We start from the raw sequence: 25,000 nt of genomic DNA, 5'->3' as shown, positions 1-25,000 counted from the left end.
TGTAAGCTGTCCTTAACTCTCGGGATATTTCTTTTGTTTAGTGTCCTTTATTCTAAGCCGTCCCGCAGTATTTGAATCACTGTGCGAGACTGCACCTTTGCCTTTACTGTGACCACCATGTTCTATGATTCATTCAAAAACAGGTTTTACAAATGGACTATCACGGGTCGAGTCAAAATTCCTCGTTTCGTGTCAATGCTCTCTTTTAACCCTCCACTTGATATCGGCACAGTATCGCGGACCTGAGGGAAAACAATTGGAACTGAACGAAAGGTGTGACGCGCTCTACCACCCGCGGCGTGACGTCACTGGCCGACACGTGCCCGAAACTCACCGACATTGAAATCGCCAAAGCACTTCAGTCATGTCAGATTAATTTGAATAAGTAAACGTGTGTCTCCACATAAATCTCTGCAAGTAATCACACCAAGGCGGCTTTAATCCACGTCACCACGGGAAAGGTTGACAGCCCAACGTTGATCCCGAAGCCATCCGTCGCGCTTATGGGCAGCATAAGATATCGCCAGCATCAACTTGTCGCATGAAGACGGGCCATCCATCTCCGACTCGCATCAGGAGGTTTTCAGCTTTTTCTAAACGACTCGCAACTTTTTAGCAGAGGTCGAGCGGTCTGTCGTCCGTGTCCAGACGAAAGCTTTTCTCTGCCCTCCATATTGGGAAGAATCTATCCAGGGATTACAAAGTTGGGTCACAAAACACCATGCATGAATTTACTGTACACACACACACACACACACACACACACACACACACACACACACACACACACACACACACACACACACACACACACACACACACACACACACACACACACACACACACACACACACACACACACACACACACATACACACACATACACACACATACACACACATACACACACATACACACACATACACACACACACACACACACACACACACACACACACACACACACACACACACACACACACACACACACACACACACACACACACACTGGTAGCGTCGAGAGCTGGCAATGACACAGATCCATGATCTCTGATCCAAGATCCAAGCCCTTTGATGGCTTGAAAGCATCACTAACACATGAAGCCATTAGTGTCTCCCCTTGAGAGATGGAATCTCAAGTCAGATACTTAAGGAATACAGAGATCAGCTAGGGGCAAGATTCAGGAGCTAATTGTATGTTCGTTTGAAGAAGGGAAAGTGGCTCGGGTATGGAAGCGGGACAATGTGGCACAAATTTTCGAAGGAGGAAAATAGAAGAAACCCCCTAAATTATAGACCAATGCCCATGGCCACTGTGATAGCTGAATTACATATGAGAGAATTGTGAAAGTCAAATGAATCACATGAAATTGAAAAATATCGTGGAAGACAACGCACACACACACACACACACACACACACACACACACACACGCGTGTGTGTGTGTGTGTGTGTGTGTGTGTGTGTGTGTGTGTGTGTGTGTGTGTGTGTGTGTGTGTGTGTGTGTGTGTGTGCGTGTGTGTGTGTGTGTGTAAATTGGGATAGGACGAAAAGTGAAAAAATCTTGGTTCGATTAGAAGTGAAAATAATATCAAGAAAAGGCGGCGTAGTAAAAGTTGGAATATGACACTACAAAGTCTCTGAGGGCTCCACGACGATCAAGGTTCTGTCGATGGCTGAGCCAAGTGTTTTTTTACGAAATGATTGTGAGCAACCAGACTTCCATCCAGGGAAGATAGATCGAGACCAAATGTCAGAGAGAGACTGATTGATAATAATAAACGTTCTATCAGCAATGTTACGAGTGGAGAACGAAGTGTCTTGGCGTCCATGGGTACAATTATTTTCCTCTGAAGATTAAGGAAGTCCAACATTTTTAAAGAGTAGATTTTTATTGTGCGAGGAGTAGAAAGTAGAGAAAAAAAATTGTGAAATCAAAATTGCCTACGCTGAAAAAGTGATGAGGATATTGCTTTTCTTTAAAGAAACATCAAAAGAAAGTAATCGTTAGACTCAGGAAAATGTATAAAAAATATTAGAGGAAAAGACGATGAAATGTTCTTTACAACTACGAAACGCAAAAGGCAAGAAGACGTCAAAACAACCAGTTACCCAAACAGAACAATTGGATGAAATTGTCCATCTGAAGTGATACAGAACCAAATCATAAACGTGTTGAAAAATACAACGACCATCGACGACCAGAAGAAGAAATATAACAGTGCAAAAAAGTGAAAGCATCTAAAAGGTCTGGTCACACAACAAAACATTTTTTTTTTAATCCAAATTGTTAACAAAATTCAGATTTTCTTTCAGTGATTTATCTCTCTTATTTTTTTCAAACATTTGATCTCGCTGAACCCCTTTCAATCCGCTTCTTATTTTTGTTTGTCGTGTACATTTAGTTTTGGCAAAGTTTTATCTTGGTTGTGTTCTATTCAGCGTTCTCTTCCTCCCAAATAAATTTTAGGCCCATATGACCTCGTTTATCTATCGGGAACTGCTATTTCAACTTTTCATTCACATCTTTTTAATCATTCATTCATTTATACACCAATTGATTCATACATCAATTCACTCGTTCATTCATTCATTCATTCATTCATTCATTCATTCATTCATTCATTCATTCATCCATTCATTTATAATATCCCTACCTCCTTCCATCCATCCATCCATCCATCCATCCATCCATCCATCCATCCATCCATCCATCCATCCATCCATTTGTTCATTTATTCAATCATTCATTCATTCACCCATTCATTCATCCATTCATTTATAATATCCCTCCCTCCATCCATCCATCCATCCATCCATCCATCCATCCATTTGTTAATCTATTCATACATTTATATTCATATTTATCTAGTATTATTTATTTAGGCACCACTTCATCCTCAAATCCATCACTCTCCAGTAAAATTGTTTTCTCTTGTTTATTTTTCTTTCTACAATTTTTTATCGTATTTTCTTTAAACCTCTGATGTGTCCCTCTTTATCTGGATCATCTTGAACCTGTCCTTGCATGCTGGTTTCCATGCCCTCTTAATTGCCTCCTTTGTTTTAATTTATAATATAAACTTTATACTGGTTGCGCTACTCCTTGTATATATTTGCCGTTTCTACTTGTTTTTGTGTCGAGTCCTCGCTGTCTGTGATTGCTTGTGCAATTCCCTTTGCCTTTTTTTTTTTTTCTTTTGTTTCTCAATCCATTTTTTGCTGGAACATGACTTTCTTCCCTGCGTATGACAATAATGCTTTCCTATCTATTTCTCTAGAGTATTTCTCTACTAAGTGAATTTGTCACCTCCTCGTTTTCCACACCTTCTCTATTATTTCTAATTTACTGTTGCATAATCTCATTGAATTGTTATTTTTGTTCCACGTGTCTACCCCTTTTTGTTCATGTATAATTTCTTTGATATTCTCTTCATTAACTTCGTGTGTAAAAGCAGCAATGACTACAACAGCTCTGTAGGGAAGAGGCCAAACGCAGAGTATGGGAGTCCAATATATTTTACGTTTCGCCCAGCAGGGCTTCTTCAGAAATAACATCGATGAAAAACATTTTACTCCTTATATAGCCCGAGCCTTGCGGGGAGAAACAAACATTAAAATGGTGTACACACAATTTGCGCAAATTGCTTGTTACTTGTAATTAAAATTGCCAATGGTTTGTTTATTGTAAAAAATCCACTATTCTGATTTATATTTTCTATGAGGGATATAAACGCCGATTCTAAACATCTACGTTTCATTGTATGGTTTTCATATTTTATAATCTTGGAATTATTCCAATCAGCATTGTGGCCGGTATCGAATCTATGTTTAACAATGGCATTATTCATATTGTATGTTTTCATATCATATTTATGTTCTAATACTCTCTTATCAATACCACGGAAACTTTCACCAATGTAAACCTTTGCTGGGCGAAACGTAAAATATATTGGACTCCCATACTCTGCGTTTGGCCTCTTCCCTACAGAAATTCGTGTGTACATGTATATGTGTGTTTGAGTGTGTTTATTTGTGTGTGTGTGTTTGTGTTTGTATGTGTATACGTGTATGTGTGTGTGTGTATGTGTGTGTGTGTGTATGTGTGTGCATGCGTGTATGTGTATGCATGCGTGTGTGTGCGTGTGTGTGTGTGTGTGTGTGTGTGTGTGTGTGTGTGTGTGTGTGTGTGTGTGTGTGTGTGTGTGTGTGTGTGTGTGTGTGTGTGTGTGTGTGTGTGTGTGTGTGTGTGTGTGTGTGTGTGTGTGTGTGTGTGTGTGTGTGTGTGTGTGTGTGTGTGCGTGTGTGTGTGTATGCGTGCGCGCGTGCGCGTGCGTACATATGTTCGGGGGGTCGAAGACATGGCCAGATTATTATCGTGTAACTGAATAGAAACGAATGGGTTTTGTAAACAAACCGATGTCAAGATAAGATCAAGGAAGAGTGTATAGGAGTGGATGAATGGTGATCTTTGAAACCAGTACATAAAAAAGGAGAAGAGAACACAGCTGGTGACAGAGAAGGAAGAGACAACTTTACAGTAAAGGGTGACAGAAGACTACTTGCCAGGGAAGGGGCGCGGGGATCCATGTACCGTTACAGTGGTGACTCCATGCGTGTCGGTTATGAACATGTGTACATGAGTGGCTATGTTTAATTCTATAGTCATGCACATACGTCGATATATATATATATATATATATATATATATATATATAATATAATTCATATATACAATATATATATTCATATATACATATGCTAACGTACATATACCAACGGCTTTTTCCCTTTTATATTATATATATTTATATATGCAATATATGTACATATATATATATATATATATATATATATATATATATATATATATATATCAATGGCTTTTCCCCCCTTACAAGGGAGGTAGCCAAAGTCAAAGCCACTCCCACCCATTTCATCCCCACATACTCTACTCCCATTTAACATCTCGCCCACTGCCCTGGGTCAGAAGCAATGTAGCAAGACACAACAAATCCACAACAATGTCGCTTCATTTAATCGGCGTCTCTCCTTTCCGTCCCCTCATACAGAAAAAGAGAAGACGGGGAGAAATCCTTTCGGGCTGTGTCAAAATATCATTCACACATACTCCCTCACCCCCTCATCCCCCACCCACTCCCTTTCATCCATCAAAACATCATTCAAACACAACCATTCTCCACTCAACGCTATCTTCTGTCTTCTCCTTTCCTTCCTCGACCGACATTCCCCTCTTTCTCTTTCCCAATGCCACTTTTACCCCATCCATCCATCTCATCCTTGGTCGCCCCCTCATGTTCACTCCTTCCACCTCTGCCTTCCACACCCATTTTACTAATCTTTCTTCACTCATTTGAATGTGTCCAACCATCCCAATATTCTTTCATCAACCCTATCTCCCAACTCCCTTTTCACCTCCGCTCTTCTCCTCACATCCTCGTTTCACACTCTATCCATCCTAGTAACCCCTACCATACTTCTTAGTCATTTCATATTAAACACATTTAAACTCCTCAATGATATTAAAATTGTACTGAAGCTCTTTCCTTTCTTTAATAACCCGAAATATATAATTGTGTGTATATGCTTGCATGCGTCCAGTCACACTACCAGATCCTTTTCCATACATATGATATGCTTTATTTGATTCTCTATCTTTGTGCAAATTAGACCTCATCCGTCAACTACGAAACTCCTACAGTATATCAGCATATTCATTGCTGCCTCAACCAACGCCCAGCACGGCAATCAGATAGATCTTTCTCTGGCTGACTGACTGTGCAGTAGAATGGAGTGGAGTCGTGTATCTTTGACTTAACCGTTTTTATTTTGAACAGAGTTAGCATTAAGTAATCACCTAAATTAGTTGGTCCCAAGAGTATATGAATGTGTGCGTGCGTGCGTGTGTGTGTGTGTGTGTGTGTGTGTGTGTGTGTGTGTGTGTGTGTGTGTGTGTGTGTGCGTGCGTGCGTCCGTGCGTGTTTGTGTGTGCGTACTTTATTGCGTGTTTTATTTGTGTGCTTGTTTATGCATGTGCTTGTGTTTGTACTTATGTTTGTGCTCGTGCATGTGTTTGTGTCTTTGTGCACGCGCGCGTGTGTATGCGTGTGTGTGTGTGTGTGTGTGTGTGTGTGTGTGTGTGTGTGTGTGTGTGTGTGTGTGTGTGCGTGTGCGTGTATCTGTATGTATGTATGTGTGTGTGTATGTACGTACGCACAACCGCACAAGTGCGCATATTTGCATGCCTGCATGGGTACACTGTCGTCCAAGGAAGAATTCATGAATAAGCTTATGTACGAGGTAGTTCGTATAACTCCCTAGATTTCCTCTAACCACGCATAGAAACTAAATCAGGATAATATAATTCCTTCCTTACATGTTCTATATTCTCCCTTTTCTTCTGCATATTTGATCGACTCTAGAGTTCCAAGTTGTGATCCTAACAAGAGCAAAAATAAGAACCACCGGTCTAGAAGAAAGTAAAGAATTATGGCTGTTCGACTGCCTTGAATAAGTTTACGTAACTTGTAAAAGTACCTATTTTCCTGCAATAGTAACAACATTAAATAACTTTGTACAGGAACTGGGTAAAAAATATAATATAATCCCATACTATGTTGCTATCATATTTTCGTTCCCTTTTCTCCGGAATATTTACCCTGGAGTAATTTTGGTCTATTTACATTGGAGTAGTTTTGCTCTATTCTGGAGTTAAGGATAACCATAACAGGGATGAGAAGGACAAGAACCATTGTAGAATAAAGAAAATAATATAGAGTAAGCATGTACACATTCTTGAATGTGTCTACAACCCCCCAAGAAAGAACAATCATGAATAAGTTAACATAGCTCGACTGAATATCCCACAATCAGAGAAAAGAAAGAAAGGTATTTGAAAATACGTATATTGTGATCATTAAATGTGATCCTCTTCAGCGTTGCTTTACAGAGGGTGGGTTAACTTATATATAGCTCGTAAAACTACTGTACCTGTTTTTTTTTTGTTTTTGTTTTTTTTACTTTAATCTATTACCGCCATTGAACTTCATAGATTCCTGTATATGTTTTTGGCTCCTCATTTTCATATACCTATCTTTATACATGTCATTAACGTCACAAATACATAATACTAGGTTATGCTAGGTTAAACTAGATAGGTTAGATAGGTTACATAGGTTAGGTTAGGTTAGGTTAGATAGGTTATGTTAGATAGGTTATGTTAGATAGGTTATGTTAGATAGGTTAGGTTAGATAGGTTATGTTAGATAGGTTATGTTAGATAGGTTAGGTTAGATAGGTTAGGTTAGATAGGTTAGGTTAGATAGGTTACGTTAGATAGGTTACGTTAGATAGGTTACGTTAGATAGGTTAGGTTAGATAGGTTAGGTTAAATAGGTTAGGGATAGGTTAGGTTAGATAGGTTAGGTTAGTTGGGTTAGGCTAGGTTAGTTGGGTTAGGCTAGGTTGTGTTAGGTCAGGTTGGGTTAGGTCAGGTTGGGTTAGGTTAGATAGGTTAGGTTAGATTAAGTTAGGTTAGATTAAGTTAGGTTAGATTAGGTTAAACAGGATGGGTTAGGTTATATAGGATAGGTTAGATGGTAAGGGTTAGGTTGGGTTAAGTTAGAATAGGTTAGGTTAGGTTATTGTCTTAAACCACATAATTTCTCTGATCTTCATAGCCATCCCCGGTCATTTAGTATTTGCGTTCAGATTGTTGGAAAATCGTAAATATACTATTTGATGTAAATGATGACTGAAGTAGTTGGTGAAAACAACACCGAAACGACAGAGGCAGTAGTTGTTGAAAACAAGTGAAGGAAACGTCAGTAAACAATGGCGACTTTGGTGTGCAGAAGTAGAGAAAGAGAAAGAATGAAGTTCTTAATATAATCCATATATTACATTTGCGGCGGTGACAAACTACGTGAAAGTTTAAACATTTTATGTATGAAAAAAATACCCATAGGAATCTACAGATGACCGTCAAAGAAACAAAATTGTACTTGTTTTTCTTATAACCCATAGTCAACATTCAACATCTAAACACGAACTAAATTCGTATGATAATTTCCTTCTCTGTCGCAAGCTTCCAAGTCATATTAATTTTTTTGTGTTCCATCCCTTTACTGTTGAATAATTAGAATAAGGAAATCTTTACTTCTCTCCAGTTGTTGAAGAGGCAAATAAGCTGAGGACCATTTTTGTAGAGGAGAAAAGAAAACGGAACGGGAGAATGTCTGGGCGCGAATTTGAATACAGTTTTAGTAAACTAAAAATATTATATAGAAAAAGACATTCAGACTCTTCATCGGAATGTAGTTATTCAAATGGCGCCAGGGAAGATAAGAAATATAGAAAGGGAACTGCGGTAACTGTCAACAATGATGCTTAAGTATACTTATGCAAGTAGTGAAGGTATGATTACATCTAATCTATCATCAGATATTATACCTAAAAAAAACAGACAGCCCTCGAGAAACTGCAAATTTGCGATTGATAGTTTTATCATAATGCCATTGCTGGATTACGGTAGTGAAGCGCAAGGAATTAGAGTATTATACGAACACTGGATAGAAAATTGAAGTGATTTGAATATTCGGAGTCGTCGTAAGATTTGCAAATTTGGCTTATCAAGGAATCAAATTCTAGATAATAGGACATGACGTAAAAGATGATGATTTATCAATTTATTTACTTGTTTGCTCATTTATTACGCATTTATTCTTATGCACATTCACTTGTGCGTTAATTTATCGGCACGTTAATTTATTTATATGTTATTCTGTACTCGGCCATGTTAGGAACCAAAAGGAGAACAGTCCGCATCTATCTTAATCCGTTGTGAATATAATCCATTGTTAACTTAATCAGTGATAAAACCCGAGAAGAAAAGATTGTATTTTGTCAACAATAGCTACCGCTTCTGTCTTTGGGACAATATTACATCGAAGAAGTAAGGTCATATGGGTGATAAATTAGAGATTTAAAGAAAGTAGAAGAACAGAGAGATAGTGAAAGTTAAAACTGACCGTCATTTTCTTTTTCGTAGGGATTAGTTCTCAAACGTAAGAGTATTTATTGACTTGGTTCGTAGGAATGTTACTTAAGTCCTTGACATATCGATTGCATGAAATTCACGCAGCCGACGAACCATACGTGAGTAGCTCATTGTGGATCGCTCCAAAATCATGTGTCAATATTTTGTTCTGTCCTGTCCTATTCTGTGCTATTTTGTCGTATTCTGCCATATCTTGTCCAATAATGACACTTGTATATTTTGCTGTTCTGCCTCCATAGTTTCTGTTATAAGACAACACAAAGAAGACTATGAGTTTGATTTCATTATCATTTTAATTTCTAGGACAGCACAACCCTTTATGGATAACTTTGGTTATCGATATTGTTATTGTTATTACTATCGTTATGTCGTCGTCGTCGTTATCATCGTCATCATCATCATCATGGTCGTTATGATCGTCGTCATCATGATCGTCATCATGATCATCATCATGATCGTCGTCATTATGATCGTCATCATGATCATCATCATGATCGTCGTCATCATGATTGTCACCATGATCATCATCATGATCGTCGTCATCATGATCACTGTCGCTGTCATCGCAGTCGTTGCCGCCGTTGTCGTCGTCGTTGTCGCCGCCGCCGTCGTCGTCGTCATCGTTGTTATTGCCGTTGTTATTGTTATTTTTGTTGTTTTTATTAGCAGTAGTAGTATTTTTTTAAGGAAATTGCTCAATTTCGCCTTGTAAGGTACTAACATCAGTAAAAATATTTTCTTGTTATCGAATAAGTTCTAAGCAAGATAAAATCCTGTGTATGAATATGTATACAAGGCGGAAGATACCAGTGGCGTAACCGAGGCTGGTTTGAGATAAACAAGGCTATAAACAAGTCATGATCTCGTACTATTTTCATTAAAAGAATACGAACTGTAGATAAGTGGAATCTAATATGGTAGATTAAATAAAATCTCATTAAATTTGAGAGATATCAATCAAACTATTATCATCAAATATAAAATATGTTTCCGTACGGAATCCTTACCTAGTAACCGAAGAAACTTCATACATTATGTATAACTATTACTAATAATATTGTTTATCACCTCGTCTCTCCAAATCCGATGAAGAGGTTGGTATGTTTGAGTAGTCTTCACATTACACAGGCAAACGTATTTGAATCTTGCTTGCTCACATGCACAATGAGAGCAGAACTTGAATGATTCGTTTGATCTTTGCAGAGCAAATAAGGAACGTCTCAGACTCCAATGACTGCCAATTCCGGAGTGAAAAACCACAATACTTCCTGAAGCAAAGCCGAGCCACTTGCAAGAGGCTGGGTCATCATCCAGTCCTAGCTCTACAAAATGATTGACTAATGACAGAACTATACCTGTCAAAGACGGATGCGAATATGTCGGTTTGGTAAGTAGGAACTTTCTACGCCTTTCTTTTTTTTTTTTAGAATTTGTATTTCTTCATTGAGGATTCTGATTTGCTCCCACCTGAATTTAGATAATTGTTATTCCATCAACTATACGGACCGAGTTGGTGTCGTCATTGCAGTTAGGTAACTCATGAATTTATTCAAGTTTCTTTGTCAAATTTGCTTCGCCTTCCTCATAACATCATAAAAAATGTATGCCCTAAGTTAAACGCCTCTTCATGTCAGCAAGTGTGAGTAATGTTTTTGTGATAGTATCACCCCACCCCCCAAAAAAAAGACTCTTTTCCTCCACCAATCTTTCGTTAACGAACCGTTCATGTGCATCTATTCCATTTACTGATAGTGAACAAAGTAATTCTTCAACCTCAGTTGAAGGCACTTGACCACTAATTATATTAACCAGTCCTTCTGGAACCTGTATGCGACCAAATGGATTCTGGTAGTAGCTCTTGCTCTATCCTACTTCAGATACCCTACTCACATCCAAGATTATTTTCGCATTCCTTAGGTCCTTAAGCTCTTGTCTGCCTCCTTTCGAGATGTACAGTCGCCTGAATGTTTTTGCATATTCACCAGTTACCGGTCTTGTCAGTGGTCGTCACAGCAGGGCACCTCTCCGAAGTGCGAAGCCAATTTCCCTGCAATCAATCACCTTTAACCTCTCGGTTTATGATCTTGGTCCGCCGAGGCGCGGCCGGCCGAACGGAACTTCGTCCTTCCCTGTAAGTACAAAACCGCCGTTCTTCAGATGCTAAGTAGCAGGATGAGTCTATTCTAGTCTCGTTTCTAGAACGTAGACAGAGACATATCTAGCATAGCTGGCCCTCCCAACTGGAAGAATGAATGGTACTTATTTGTTTAGTTTGTAAATAGGGCCTAGGTGTATTGATAAATGTACTTGATAATAGTCCTTTGATTTTTGTTACCACAAGCTTGGTTTATATTATGATTTTCTTCAATTTAATATGTGCAGAGAAAGGGGAGTCTCTTAATAGAATAAATTTACCTAGGATCAGCTAGAATAAATACTATAAAAAAAACTTGGAGACAGGTTCAAGAGTAAACTTCCAGTGTAAATTCTAGTAACGAAACTCTTCCCTAACTTGTGTCCTTCAGAATAAAACAACAGAAAGGAGTTGTAGTTTGATACAGAGTGGCAAAGATTCAGATCAGGAGACAAGACGAAATAGAGCTATGTTTTAGCAGGCCTGAGGAAAGCGAGATTCACTAATATGGCAACGCTTTTGTTACCATAAAGTGAGTCAATTCAAAACTAGAGTGTTGATCATTTTCAGTTTCTACTCTCGCTCCGCTCTACCACCCGCACAAATTCATTCCGCTACCATTTTCTATGATAACACCTCATTAGTATGACATTATCCTCAAGGATAGAAACACTGGGTATTGAAGACAAAACATATCATTTATGTCACTATTGCGAATGTCTTAATTCATTTCGTCCAATGACATTCTTTAGAAATTTTGTTCTTGTAATCGTCAGACGGTTTTTATTTAGTTCAGGGATCAAAGTTATTTCAGTAGATAACGTCTTTAAGAAATCTATTCTCTCTAGGGCCAGATGATGTTATTTAGTTTTGGGTAAATCCCAGTGTTGACGGGGTTAACTTTCAAGTAATTAATTCCCTATTATGATGCTCTTTGAAGATTTTATTTATCTTTAATTCAAACGATTTTATTCTAAAACGAGACGATTTAGTTTTGGTAACCACTTTTTATTTGAGTAAACTTCAGCCAATTTCATTTAGATAGCAGGGTCTTTTCTAGAAGAACTCGTTCTTGTGATTTCGATCTAATAGAGACGGAAATAACAAATCTGAAAGATATATTTTTTCTTTACGTGAAGAATCAGTGTGTGTCTCGTTTCATATTAGAAGATAACTGAGGGGGAATTGGACATCTTTTGATGCTGCCACATCAGGAGATAATGTGTTAAATACAAAACAATTTGAAGTTAGGTTTGATGCTCTTAGGATTAATAGAAGACAAGGTCTTGACAGTTAGTGTTCATTAATTTTGATTAATATCAGAAATTAATCAATCTTTATCTGGAAATTAGATTTAATTGGGAATTATCAGAGCTGGAGATATGCCAAGCGTTTAGAAGGGGGGAGACAACATGGTATTATATTCATAAAGAGAGGAGAAAAAAATAGTACTAATAAATCCAACTTTTGATTATAGTAAAACTCATGAAAACAGTTGTAAGAGCTATAATCGAAAATTACTTAGAAAGTGAGTTATGATAAACGATAGAATTATCTTAGTTATATATAATTTCTCTTGTTTAGATGCTCAACTTTTATAATGAAGTCATTTAAATTCTAATAGTAAACTCACTTTAGACTGACAAGTTCTTTGACTTTCAAAAAAGGGGGGTTCGTTGGATTAGATACTGTGTGTATGTGTGCGTGTGTGTGTATTTACCTAGTTGTATTTACCTAGTTGTATTTTACGGGAAGGGGAGCTATGCTCGTGGTGTCCCGTCTTCATATCTCATTTTATCTAAACTATTTTGAAATTCATGCATTGTTTTTGCACACACACCACTTTCTCATCTAACTTGTTCCAACTGTCTATTGCTCTGTGAGGAAAGCTGTTCTTTTTCAAATCTCTTCTATAGTTGTCTTTTTTTATTTTCTTTCCGTGTCCTCTTGTATTTCTGTCATCCCATTTTATCAGATTCTCTCTATCAGTAATTTCTATGCCTTTCATGATTCTGTAAATAGCTATCAAATCTCCTCTCTCTCTTCTTTGCTCTAGTGTCTGTAGTTTAAGTTTTTGTAGTCTCTCTTCATATGATAGTTTTGAGAGTGTTGGTGCCAGTTTAGTAATTGCTCTTTGTATTCTTTCAAGTTTTTTTATACATTTTTTTGTACTTGGTGACCATATCGTTGCTGCATATTCCAATCTTGGTCTTATCAGGGTGATTAGGATTTTTCTCACCATTTCTTCATCCAGGTATGTAAATGCCACTTTGATTGTTCTTATTAAATTATAAGTTTCTCCAAAAATCTTATTTATATGTTTCTCAGGTGACATATTATTCATAACAATGACTCCCAGGTCCCTCTCATTTTCTACTCTTTTTATTCCTTCTTCTCCCAAATTATATGATCCTGTTATTCTGTTTTTTGCTTTTTTCCAAATTCCATTATACTACACTTTTTTGTATTGAACTCCATCTCCCACTTCCTACTCCATTCTTGTACTTTATTTAGATCTCTCTGTAGTGATTCACAATCTTCTTCAGTTTTCACTCTTTTCAGTAATTTTGCATCATCTGCAAAGAAGCTCATATAGCTTTCAATTCCTTCATCCATATCATTAATATATATAGCAAACATTATTGGGGCCAGAACTGTTCCCTGCGGACACCGCTTATTACTTCATTCCATTTTGAGTGCTGATCTCTTATCACTATCATTTTTCTTTCTTGCAAAAAGTCTTCCATCCAATTTAGCAATTTACCTTGTATTCCTCCTTCATATTCTAATTTCTTAAGCAACTTCTTATGTGGTACTTTGTCAAAAGCTTTTTTTAGGTCTAGAAATGCACAATCAGCCCATCCATCTCTTTCTTGTATTATATCTATTAGCCTTGAATAGAAACATATTAAATTGGTGACGCATGATCGTCCTTGTCTGAATCCAAATTGTCTTGGATTTAGTACGTTGTTTTTTTCCAAGTATTTTACCCATCTACTTTTGATAATTCTTTCACATATTTTTGCTATTGTACTTGTTAGAGAGACTGGTCTATAGTTGGTAGGTTCTTCTTTATTTCCTCCTTTATATATAGGTACTATATTTGCTTTTTTCCAATCTTCTGGAACTTTTCCTTCTTTTAAGGAACTGCTTATTATGCTATGTATTTTGTCTGCCAGTTCATTCCTACATTCTTTCAGAATCCAGTTTGCTATTTCATCTGGCCCATGCGATTTTCTGACATCAAAATTACCCAAGTGTGTCAATATTTCATTCTTCGTTACTTCTATTTCTTCCATAGGGGGGACTTTTTCCTTCCACTCAATCTCTTCAGGTTGTATATTTTCCCTTGTAAACACTGATTTAAAATGTTTGTTCATAATTTCTGCCATTTCCATTTCCTCAGTGTATTCAACTCCTCCTTGTCTTAATTTCTCCAAGTCTTGTTTGTTTTTCAGTTTATTGTTTACAAATCTGTAGAATAGTTTTGGTTGATCTTTACACTTTTCTATAACATCTTTTTCATATTTTCTTTTTTCCTCTCTGCACTTTTGTACATATTCATTTCTATAACCAGTATATATTTTCCATTTTTCAGGTCTTCTGTCTTTTTTCCATCCGGTCCAGGCTTTGTCTCTTTTGTCTTTTAACTCCCTACAACTTTTGTTGTACCAGCATTTTACATATTCTTTTTCTTGTTTTTGTCTTGGGACATACTTTTCCACTCCTTCTTTGTAAATTTTTGTCAAAATATTCCATTTCTCTTCCACTGATGTTTCTTCTTTGTATATTTCTTCCCAGTTTTCTTGTTGGAAGAATTCTCTTATTTTATCAAAGTTTGTTTTTTCATACATCATTCTTCCTTTTCTATATTGTTCATTTCTTTTCATATATTTTTCTTCATTAAGTTCCAGTTCAATCAATATGTGGTCACTTTTACCTATTGGTGTTTTATATTCAATCTTGTCCACTATTCTAGGTTCAGATGTAATTATTAAGTCTAGCCTCGATGGTTCTTCTTCATTTCTATACCTAGTGTTCTCTTGTATCCATTGTGTCATTGAATGGTCAGTGATCATCTCAAGTAGAGCATTTCCCCATGAGTCATCACCACTCTTTACTGTCATTTCTTCCCAGCAGATTTCTTTGCAATTAAAGTCGCCCATCATAACTATTCTTCCTCCGTCTTCCATTATTTTAGTTAATGCTATCTTTGTGTCCTCTAACATACTTTTATGTTCACTCTCCTCCCATGAGGCTGTTTTCGGAGGCACATAATTGATCACAAATTTTCTGCTCTTCTTATCTCGGTCTTCCACTTCTATCATAATCATCTCTACTGTATTCTTTCCATATATGACACCTTTCACGTTTATATCCTTCTTTGTCAGGAACATAACTCCACCCCCTTGTTTTTTCTCTCTGTTTCTAATCCAATAATTGTATGTATCATGTCCTACACTGTTGGGTGGTAGTGGGCCTTTTAATTTTGTTTCTACAATTCCCATTATGTCCGGTTCTTTTTCTTTCAAATAATCATTCAGTTCATTCAATCCTGTTATCAATCCATCTATATTTGTGTAAGACACTCTTAGTCTTCTGCCACTTCCATTGTGTTCTCTGTTTCCCTTATGTTTTTCTTTAGTATGTCGAACTGCTTTATTTTCATGTTCACTACTCTCCAATAGAATCTCTCTTTCTCTGACTCCGTTCTTTCCTCGTTTTTTGCCTTAGCTTCAATTCTTTTCTGCTTTTCTGCCTCTCTTTCCTCCTTATTCATTTCTCTTTTTATCCATACCTTTTTATATTGATCATTTGTTGCTAGTTTCCCTGTCTTGGATAGAATTTTCTCTGCCGTTGTTTGTGACCTGAATTTAATCTTAATTGGTCTGGTCTTATCTGTACTATATTTTCCGAGTCTGAATTTTTCCTCAATTTCCTTTATAATTTCTGGTTCATCTTCCTGTACTAATTTTAATAAACTGCTTACCCTTTCATTTTCCTCCTTGATTCTTGCGGTTCTATCTGGGTTATGTTTCTCTTCCATTCCTAATATAATTATACATTTCTTTTTGTCAGCTAATTCTCTTACTATATTCTCCTTCTGTCTCATCACTTTAATAACTGAGTCTTCATTATGTTCTTTCAATTGCTGTTTGACTATGTCAGTGAATGAAACCTTATTCCCTTCTTGAGTTATTCTCCAATTTTTAGCTTCTGTAGCTATTTTCTCACTGTTTTCATTACTATTCTTCTTCAATTTCTCATTCTCCTCCTTTACATTTCCTAACTGTCTTTTTAGGTCCTCTACTTCTTCAGTTAAGTTTCTGTTAGCCTTCTCTAGTTGTTCCAATCTTTCAATTCTCTGGAAAATGGAGTCTACATTACCTAACTTACGTTCCAAGTCCTCGATCACCTTATCAACTCTCTCCTCTAGTCTTATCAGTCGGGGGGGGGGTTGTGTCCCCCCCACCCTCTTTAAATCCCTGGAACATATTCTCGTCACTTTCTACTGTATTTCTCCTCTCTATACTTCTAATCTTTACATTTTTATTTGCCATTTCGTCATCCGGTGGTCGTTTCATGTTGACCTTACGCCCGTCTGCCTGGGCCAAGTCCTCCACATCCTCATTTCCTTCCATTTCCCCAGCAATCCCTCCCCTTCTCCTCTTTTCCTACTTACCTACTGCCTCACGAGCAATTTCCCCCCCCCCTGCAAATACAAAAAGGCACTTCTCTTTGCGTTGGTATCCACAATCTGCACTTTTCTTCAGAGCGTTCTTCAAGCCGTCCGTTCGTTGAAAGTGTGTGTGTGTGTGTGTGTGTGTGTGTGTGTGTGTGTGTGTGTGTGTGTGTGTGTGTGTGTGTGTGTGTGTGTGTTTGTGTGTGTATGTGTATTTACCTAGTTGTATTTTACGGGAAGGGGAGCTATGCTCGTGGGGTCCCGTCTTCATATCTCATTTCATCTAAACTATATTGAAATTCATGCATTGTTTTTGCACACACTACTTTCTCATCTAACTTGTTCCAACTGTCTATTACTCTGTGAGGAAAGCTGTTCTTTTTCAGATCTCTTCTATAGCTGTCTTTCTTGATCTTCTTTTCGTGTCCTCTTGTATTTCTATCATCCCATTTTATTAGATCCTCTCTATCAATAATTTCTATGCCTTTCATGATTCTGGAAATGGCTATCAAATCTCCTCTCTCTCCTCTTTGCTCTAGTGTCTGTAGCTCAAGTTTTGCTAGTGTCTCTTCATATGGCAGTTTTGAGAGTGTTGGTGCCAATTTTGTAATTGCTCTATGTATTCTTTCAGTATTTTTTTATACATTTTTTTTGTACTTGGTGACCACATCGTTGCTGCATATTCCAATCTTGGTCTTATCAGAGTGATAAGTATTTTCTTCACCATTTCTTCATCCAGGTATGTAAATGCAACTTTGATTGTTCTTATTAAATTATAAGTTTCACCAAAAATTTTATTTATTTGTTTCTCAGGTGACATAATCTTCATAACAATGACTCCCAGGTCCTTCTCATTTTCAACTTTTTGTATTCTTTCTTCTCCCAATTTATATGATCCTGTTATTCTGTTTTTGCTTTTTCCAAATTCCGTTATACAACAGTTTTTAGTATTGAATTTCATCTCCCACTTCCTATACCATTCCCATACTTTATTTAGATCACTCTGTAGTGATTCATAATCTTCTTCCGTGTTCACTTTTTTTAATAGTTTTGCATCATCTGCAAAGAAGCTCATATAACTTTCAATTTCTTCATCCATATCATAATATATATAGCAAACATTATTGGGGCCAAAACTGTTCCTTGTGGAACACCACTTATTACTTCATCCCAATTTGAGTGTTTGTCTCTTATCACTACTCTCATTGTTCTTTCTTGCAAAAAGTCTTCTATCCATTTAAGCAGTTTGCCCTGTATTCCTCCTTCGGTTTCTAATTTCTTAAGCAACTTCTTATGTGGTACTTTATCAAAAGCTTTTTTTAGGTCTAGAAATGCACAATCAGCCCATCCATCTCTTTCTTGTATTATATCTATAAGCCTTGAATAGAAACATATTAAATTGGTGACACATGATCGTCCTTGTCTGAATCCAAATTGTCTTGGATTAAACACATTGTTTTTTCTAAATATTTTACTCATCTACTTTTGACAATTCTTTCACAAATTTTTGCTATTGTACTTGTTAGAGAGACTGGTCTATAGTTGGTAGGGTCTTCTTTATTTCCCCCTTTATATATAGGTACTATATTTGCTTTTTTCCAATCTTCTGGAACTTTACCTTCTTTCAAGGAACTGTTTATTATGCTATGTATTATGTCTGCCAGTTCATTCCTGCATTCTTTCAAAATCCAGTTTGCTATTTCATCTGGTCCATGCGATTTTCTGACATCAAGATTACTCAAGTGGTTCAATATTTCATTCTTTGTTACTTCTATTTCTTTCATAGGGGGGACTTTCTCTTTCCATTCAATCTCTTCAGGTTGTATGTTCTCCCTTGTAAACACAGATTTAAAATGTTTGTTCATAATTTCCGCCATCTCAATTTCCTCTGTGTATTCAACTCCTAGTCTTAATTTCTCCAAATCTTGTTTGTTTTTCAGTTTGTTGTTTACAAATCTGTAGAATAGTTTTGGTTGATCTTTACATTTTTCTATGACATCTTTTTCATATTTTCTCTTTTCCTCTCTGCACGCTTGTACATATTCATTTCTATAACAAGTATATATTTTCCATTTTTCTGGTCTTTTGTTTTTCTTCGATTTGGCCCAGGCTTTGTCTCTTTTGTCTTTTATCTCCCTACAACTTTTATTGTACCAGCACTTTACATATTCTTTTTCTTGTTTTTGTCTTGGGACATACTTTTCTACTCCTTTTTTATAGATTTTTTGTCAAAATATTCCATTTCTCTTCTACTGTTGTATCTTCTTTGTGTATTCTTTCCCAGTTTTCATTTTGGAAGAATTCTCTTATTTTATCAAAATTTGCTTTTTCATACATCAATCTTCCTTTTCTATATTGTTAATTTCTTTTCATGTATTTTTTCTCATTTAGTTCTAGTTCTATCAATGTGTGGTCACTTTTGCTTATTGGTGCCTGGTATTCTATCTTTCCCACTATTTCAGGTTCTGATGTGATTATTAGGTCTAGTCTCGATGGTTCTTCATTTCTATACCTAGTGTTCTCTTGGATCCATTGTGTCATTGTGTGGTCAGTAATCATCTCAAGTAGAACACTTCCCCATGAGTCTTCTCCACCCTTTAGGGTCATCTCTTCCCAGCATATTTCTTTGCAATTATAGTCGCCCATCATAACTATTCTTCCTCCATCTTCCATTATCTTGTTTAGTGTTATTCTTGTGTCTTCTAACATGCTTTCATGTTCATTCTCTTCCCACGAGGCTGTTTTTTGGGGGCACGTAGTTTATTACAAACTTTCTGCTCTTCTTATCTTTATCTTCTACTTCTATCATGATCACCTCTACTCTATTGTTCCCATATGTGACACTCTTCACGCTTATATCCTTCTTAGTCAGGAACATAACTCCACCCCCTTGTTTTGTCTCTCTGTTTCTAATCCAATAATTATATGCATTGTGTCCTATGCTGTTGGGTGGTAGTGGACCTTTTAATTTTGTCTCAACAATTCCCATTATGTCCGGATCTTTTTCTTTCAGATATTTGTTCAGTTCATTCAGTCCTGTTATTAATCCATCTATATTTGTGTAGGATACTTTTAACTTTCTGTTATTTCCATTGTATTCTCTGTTTCTTTTGTGTTTCTCTCTGTTATTTTCCATTTCTTCAATTTCATATTCACTACTCTCCAGTAGAATTCTTGTTTTTCTGTCTCCGTTCTGGTCTCGTTTCTTTTCCTTATTTCCTCCTCTCTTTCCTCTTTATTCATTTCCCTTTTTATCCATACCTTTTTATATTGTTCACTTGTTGTTAGTTTCCCTGTTTTGGACAAGATATTCTCTGCCGTCGTTTGTGACCTGAATTTAATCTTAATTGGTCTGGTCTTGTCTGTACTATATTTCCCGAGTCTGAATTTCTCTTCGATTTATTTAATTATTTCTGGCTCATCTTCCTGAACTAATTCTAGTAAGTTTCTTACTTTTTCATTTTCCTCTTTGATTCTTGTGGTTCTATCTGGGTTATGTTTCTCTTCCATTCCTAATATAATTATACATTTCTTTTTGTCTGCTAAGTCTCTTACAATATTCTCCTTCTGTCTCATCACTTTGATAACTGAGTCTTCAGTTTGTTCTTTCATTTTCTGTTTAATTATATCAGAAAATGCAACTTTACTATTTTCTTGTATCTTCCTCCACCCCTCTGCCTCATTTGCTATTGTTTCTTTATTGTCTCTATTGTTCTTTTTTAATTCTTCATTCTCCACTTTTACTTCTCTTAACTGTCTTTTTAGGTCTTCTATTTCATCAGTTAAGTTTTTGTTCGCCTTCTCTAGTTCTTCCAATTTTTCAAACCTCTCGGCAATTTTTGACATCTTGCCAAACCTAATCTCCCAATGCTCAGTCATTTGTTCAAGTTTTTCCTCCAGTTTTGCCAGTCGGGGGAGGTTGGTATCCGCCACCCCCTCATTAAATCCTTGAAAATTATTATCCTCACCTTCCATTGAACTGCTTTTATCTATGTTTCTGATCTTTACAATTTTGTTAGTCCCATCATCGAGATCCAAGTCATCCGTTCGGCGTTTGTTTACAATCCGCCTGGACTCTTGGACCAAGTCCTCCCCTTCCTCATTTCCTTCCATTTCCCTCAATATCCCCTTCTCCTTCCCTATCACTTCCCCACTATTCCACGAGCACTCCCCTTCCCTATAAATAGAAAAAGGCACTTCTCTGGATGTTGAGATCCACGTAGTTTTTCCTTTTTCTTTGGAACACCAGTTCTCGCCGTCCATTCGGTGAAAGTGTGTGTGTGTGTGTATTTACCTAGTTGTATTTACCTAGTTGTATTTTACGGGAAGGGGAGCTATGCTCGTGAGGTCCCGTCTTCATATCTCATTTTATCTAAACTATTTTTAAATTCATGTATTGTTTTTGCACACACCACTTTCTCATCTAACTTGTTCCAACTGTCTATTGCTCTGTGAGGAAAGCTGTTCTTTTTCAAATCTCTTCTATAGTTGTCTTTTTTTATTTTCTTTCCGTGTCCTCTTGTATTTCTGTCATCCCATTTTATCAGATTCTCTCTATCAGTAATTTCTATGCCTTTCATGATTCTGTAAATAGCTATCAAATCTCCTCTCTCTCTTCTTTGCTCTAGTGTCTGTAGTTTAAGTTTTTGTAGTCTCTCTTCATATGATAGTTTTGAGAGTGTTGGTGCCAGTTTAGTAATTGCTCTTTGTATTCTTTCAAGTTTTTTTATACATTTTTTTGTACTTGGTGACCATATCGTTGCTGCATATTCCAATCTTGGTCTTATCAGGGTGACTAGGATTTTCCTCACCATTTCTTCATCCAGGTATGTAAATGCCACTTTGATTGTTCTTATTAAATTATAAGTTTCTCCAAAAATCTTATTTATATGTTTCTCAGGTGACATATTATTCATAACAATGACTCCCAGGTCCCTCTCATTTTCTACTCTTTTTATTCCTTCTTCTCCCAAATTATATGATCCTGTTATTCTGTTTTTGTTTTTTCCAAATTCCATTATACTACACTTTTTTGTATTGAACTCCATCTCCCACTTCCTACTCCATTCTTGTACTTTATTTAGATCTCTCTGTAGTGATTCACAATCTTCTTCAGTTTTCACTCTTTTCAGTAATTTTGCATCATCTGCAAAGAAGCTCATATAGCTTTCAATTCCTTCATCCATATCATTAATATATATAGCAAACATTATTGGGGCCAGAACTGTTCCCTGCGGGACACCGCTTATTACTTCATTCCATTTTGAGTGCTGATCTCTTATCACTACTCGCATTTTTCTTTCTTGCAAAAAGTCTTCCATCCAATTTAGCAATTTACCTTGTATTCCTCCTTCATATTCTAATTTCTTAAGCAACTTCTTATGTGGTACTTTGTCAAAAGCTTTTTTTAGGTCTAGAAATGCACAATCAGCCCATCCATCTCTTTCTTGTATTATATCTATTAGCCTTGAATAGAAACATATTAAATTGGTGACGCATGATCGTCCTTGTCTGAATCCAAATTGCCTTGGATTTAGTACGTTGTTTTTTTCCAAGTATTTTACCCATCTACTTTTGATAATTCTTTCAAAATTTTTTGCTATTGTACTTGTTAGAGAGACTGGTCTATAGTTGGTAGGTTCTTCTTTATTTCCTCCTTTATATATAGGTACTATATTTGCTTTTTTCCAATCTTCTGGAACTTTTCCTTCTTTTAAGGAACTGCTTATTATGCTATGTATTTTGTCTGCCAGTTCATTCCTACATTCTTTCAGAATCCAGTTTGCTATTTCATCTGGCCCATGCGATTTTCTGACATCAAAATTACCCAAGTGTGTCAATATTTCATTCTTCGTTACTTCTATTTCTTCCATAGGGGGGACTTTTTCCTTCCACTCAATCTCTTCAGGTTGTATATTTTCCCTTGTAAACACTGATTTAAAATGTTTGTTCATAATTTCTGCCATTTCCATTTCCTCAGTGTATTCAACTCCCCCTTGTCTTAATTTCTCCAAGTCTTGTTTGTTTTTCAGTTTATTGTTTACAAATCTGTAGAATAGTTTTGGTTGATCTTTACACTTTTCTATAACATCTTTTTCATATTTTCTTTTTTCCTCTCTGCACTTTTGTACATATTCATTTCTATAACCAGTATATATTTTCCATTTTTCAGGTCTTCTGTCTTTTTTCCATCCGGTCCAGGCTTTGTCTCTTTTGTCTTTTAACTCCCTACAACTTTTGTTGTACCAGCATTTTACATATTCTTTTTCTTGTTTTTGTCTTGGGACATACTTTTCCACTCCTTCTTTGTAAATTTTTGTCAAAATATTCCATTTCTCTTCCACTGATGTTTCTTCTTTGTATATTTCTTCCCAGTTTTCTTGTTGGAAGAATTCTCTTATTTTATCAAAGTTTGTTTTTTCATACATCATTCTTCCTTTTCTATATTGTTCATTTCTTTTCATATATTTTTCTTCATTAAGTTCCAGTTCAATCAATATGTGGTCACTTTTACCTATTGGTGTTTTATATTCAATCTTGTCCACTATTCTAGGTTCAGATGTAATTATTAAGTCTAGCCTCGATGGTTCTTCTTCATTTCTATACCTAGTGTTCTCTTGTATCCATTGTGTCATTGAATGGTCAGTAATCATCTCAAGTAGAGCATTTCCCCATGAGTCATCACCACTCTTTACTGTCATTTCTTCCCAGCAGATTTCTTTGCAATTAAAGTCGCCCATCATAACTATTCTTCCTCCGTCTTCCATTATTTTAGTTAATGCTATCTTTGTGTCCTCTAACATACTTTTATGTTCATTCTCCTCCCATGAGGCTGTTTTCGGAGGCACATAGTTGATCACAAATTTTCTGCTCTTCTTATCTCGGTCTTCCACTTCTATCATAATCATCTCTACTGTATTCTTTCCATATATGACACCTTTCACGTTTATATCCTTCTTTGTCAGGAACATAACTCCACCCCCTTGTTTTTTCTCTCTGTTTCTAATCCAATAATTGTATGTATCATGTCCTACACTGTTGGGTGGTAGTGGGCCTTTTAATTTTGTTTCTACAATTCCCATTATGTCCGGTTCTTTTTCTTTCAAATAATCATTCAGTTCATTCAATCCTGTTATCAATCCATCTATATTTGTGTAAGACACTCTTAGTTTTCTGCCACTTCCATTGTGTTCTCTGTTTCCCTTATGTTTTTCTTTAGTATGTCGAACTGCTTTATTTTCATGTTCACTACTCTCCAATAGAATCTCTCTTTCTCTGACTCCGTTCTTTCCTCGTTTTTTGCCTTAGCTTCAATTCTTTTCTGCTTTTCTGCCTCTCTTTCCTCCTTATTCATTTCTCTTTTTATCCATACCTTTTTATATTGATCATTTGTTGCTAGTTTCCCTGTCTTGGATAGAATTTTCTCTGCCGTTGTTTGTGACCTGAATTTAATCTTAATTGGTCTGGTCTTATCTGTACTATATTTTCCGAGTCTGAATTTTTCCTCAATTTCCTTTATAATTTCTGGTTCATCTTCCTGGACTAATTTTAATAAACTGCTTACCCTTTCATTTTCCTCCTTGATTCTTGCGGTTCTATCTGGGTTATGTTTCTCTTCCATTCCTAATATAATTATACATTTCTTTTTGTCAGCTAATTCTCTTACTATATTCTCCTTCTGTCTCATCACTTTAATAACTGAGTCTTCATTATGTTCTTTCAATTGCTGTTTGACTATGTCAGTGAATGAAACCTTATTCCCTTCTTGAGTTATTCTCCAATTTTTAGCTTCTGTAGCTATTTTCTCACTGTTTTCATTACTATTCTTCTTCAATTTCTCATTCTCCTCCTTTACATTTCCTAACTGTCTTTTTAGGTCCTCTACTTCTTCAGTTAAGTTTCTGTTAGTCTTCTCTAGTTGTTCCAATCTTTCAATTCTTTGGAGAATGGAGCCTACATTACCTAACTTACGTTCCAAGTCCTCGATCACCTTATCAACTCTCTCCTCTAGTCTTATCAGTCGGGGTGGGGTTGTGTCCCCCCCACCCTCTTTAAATCCCTGGAACATATTCTCGTCACTTTCTACTGTATTTCTCCTCTCTAT

The 25,000-nt window shown here is 36.4% G+C and overlaps 1 protein-coding gene across 4 annotated transcripts in view; it reads left to right on the top strand.

The window, feature by feature from the left end:
* The window catches only part of LOC143021430 (uncharacterized), a 254,274-nt gene that overhangs the window by 108,288 nt on the left and 120,986 nt on the right, over window positions 1-25,000 (top strand). For all 4 annotated transcript variants that reach the window (XR_012965990.1, XR_012965989.1, XM_076178888.1 and 1 more), the window contains exons 2-3: window positions 10,283-10,466; window positions 11,065-11,210. Coding sequence is in view for 2 of the 4 variants with exons in the window: in XM_076178888.1 (XP_076035003.1) it covers window positions 10,448-10,466; window positions 11,065-11,210 (165 nt within the window). In the remaining 2 variants the exon portion in view is untranslated. The remainder of the gene's footprint in view (window positions 1-10,282; window positions 10,467-11,064; window positions 11,211-25,000) is intronic.

The sequence above is a fragment of the Oratosquilla oratoria genome, chromosome 42 (assembly GCF_046742065.1).
Source record: "Oratosquilla oratoria isolate Oo_2021 chromosome 42, ASM4674206v1, whole genome shotgun sequence".
Taxonomy (NCBI): Eukaryota; Metazoa; Arthropoda; class Malacostraca; order Stomatopoda; family Squillidae; genus Oratosquilla; species Oratosquilla oratoria.
Note: the sequence above shows the minus strand (reverse complement) of the source record. Positions and strands in the feature narration are given on the sequence as shown.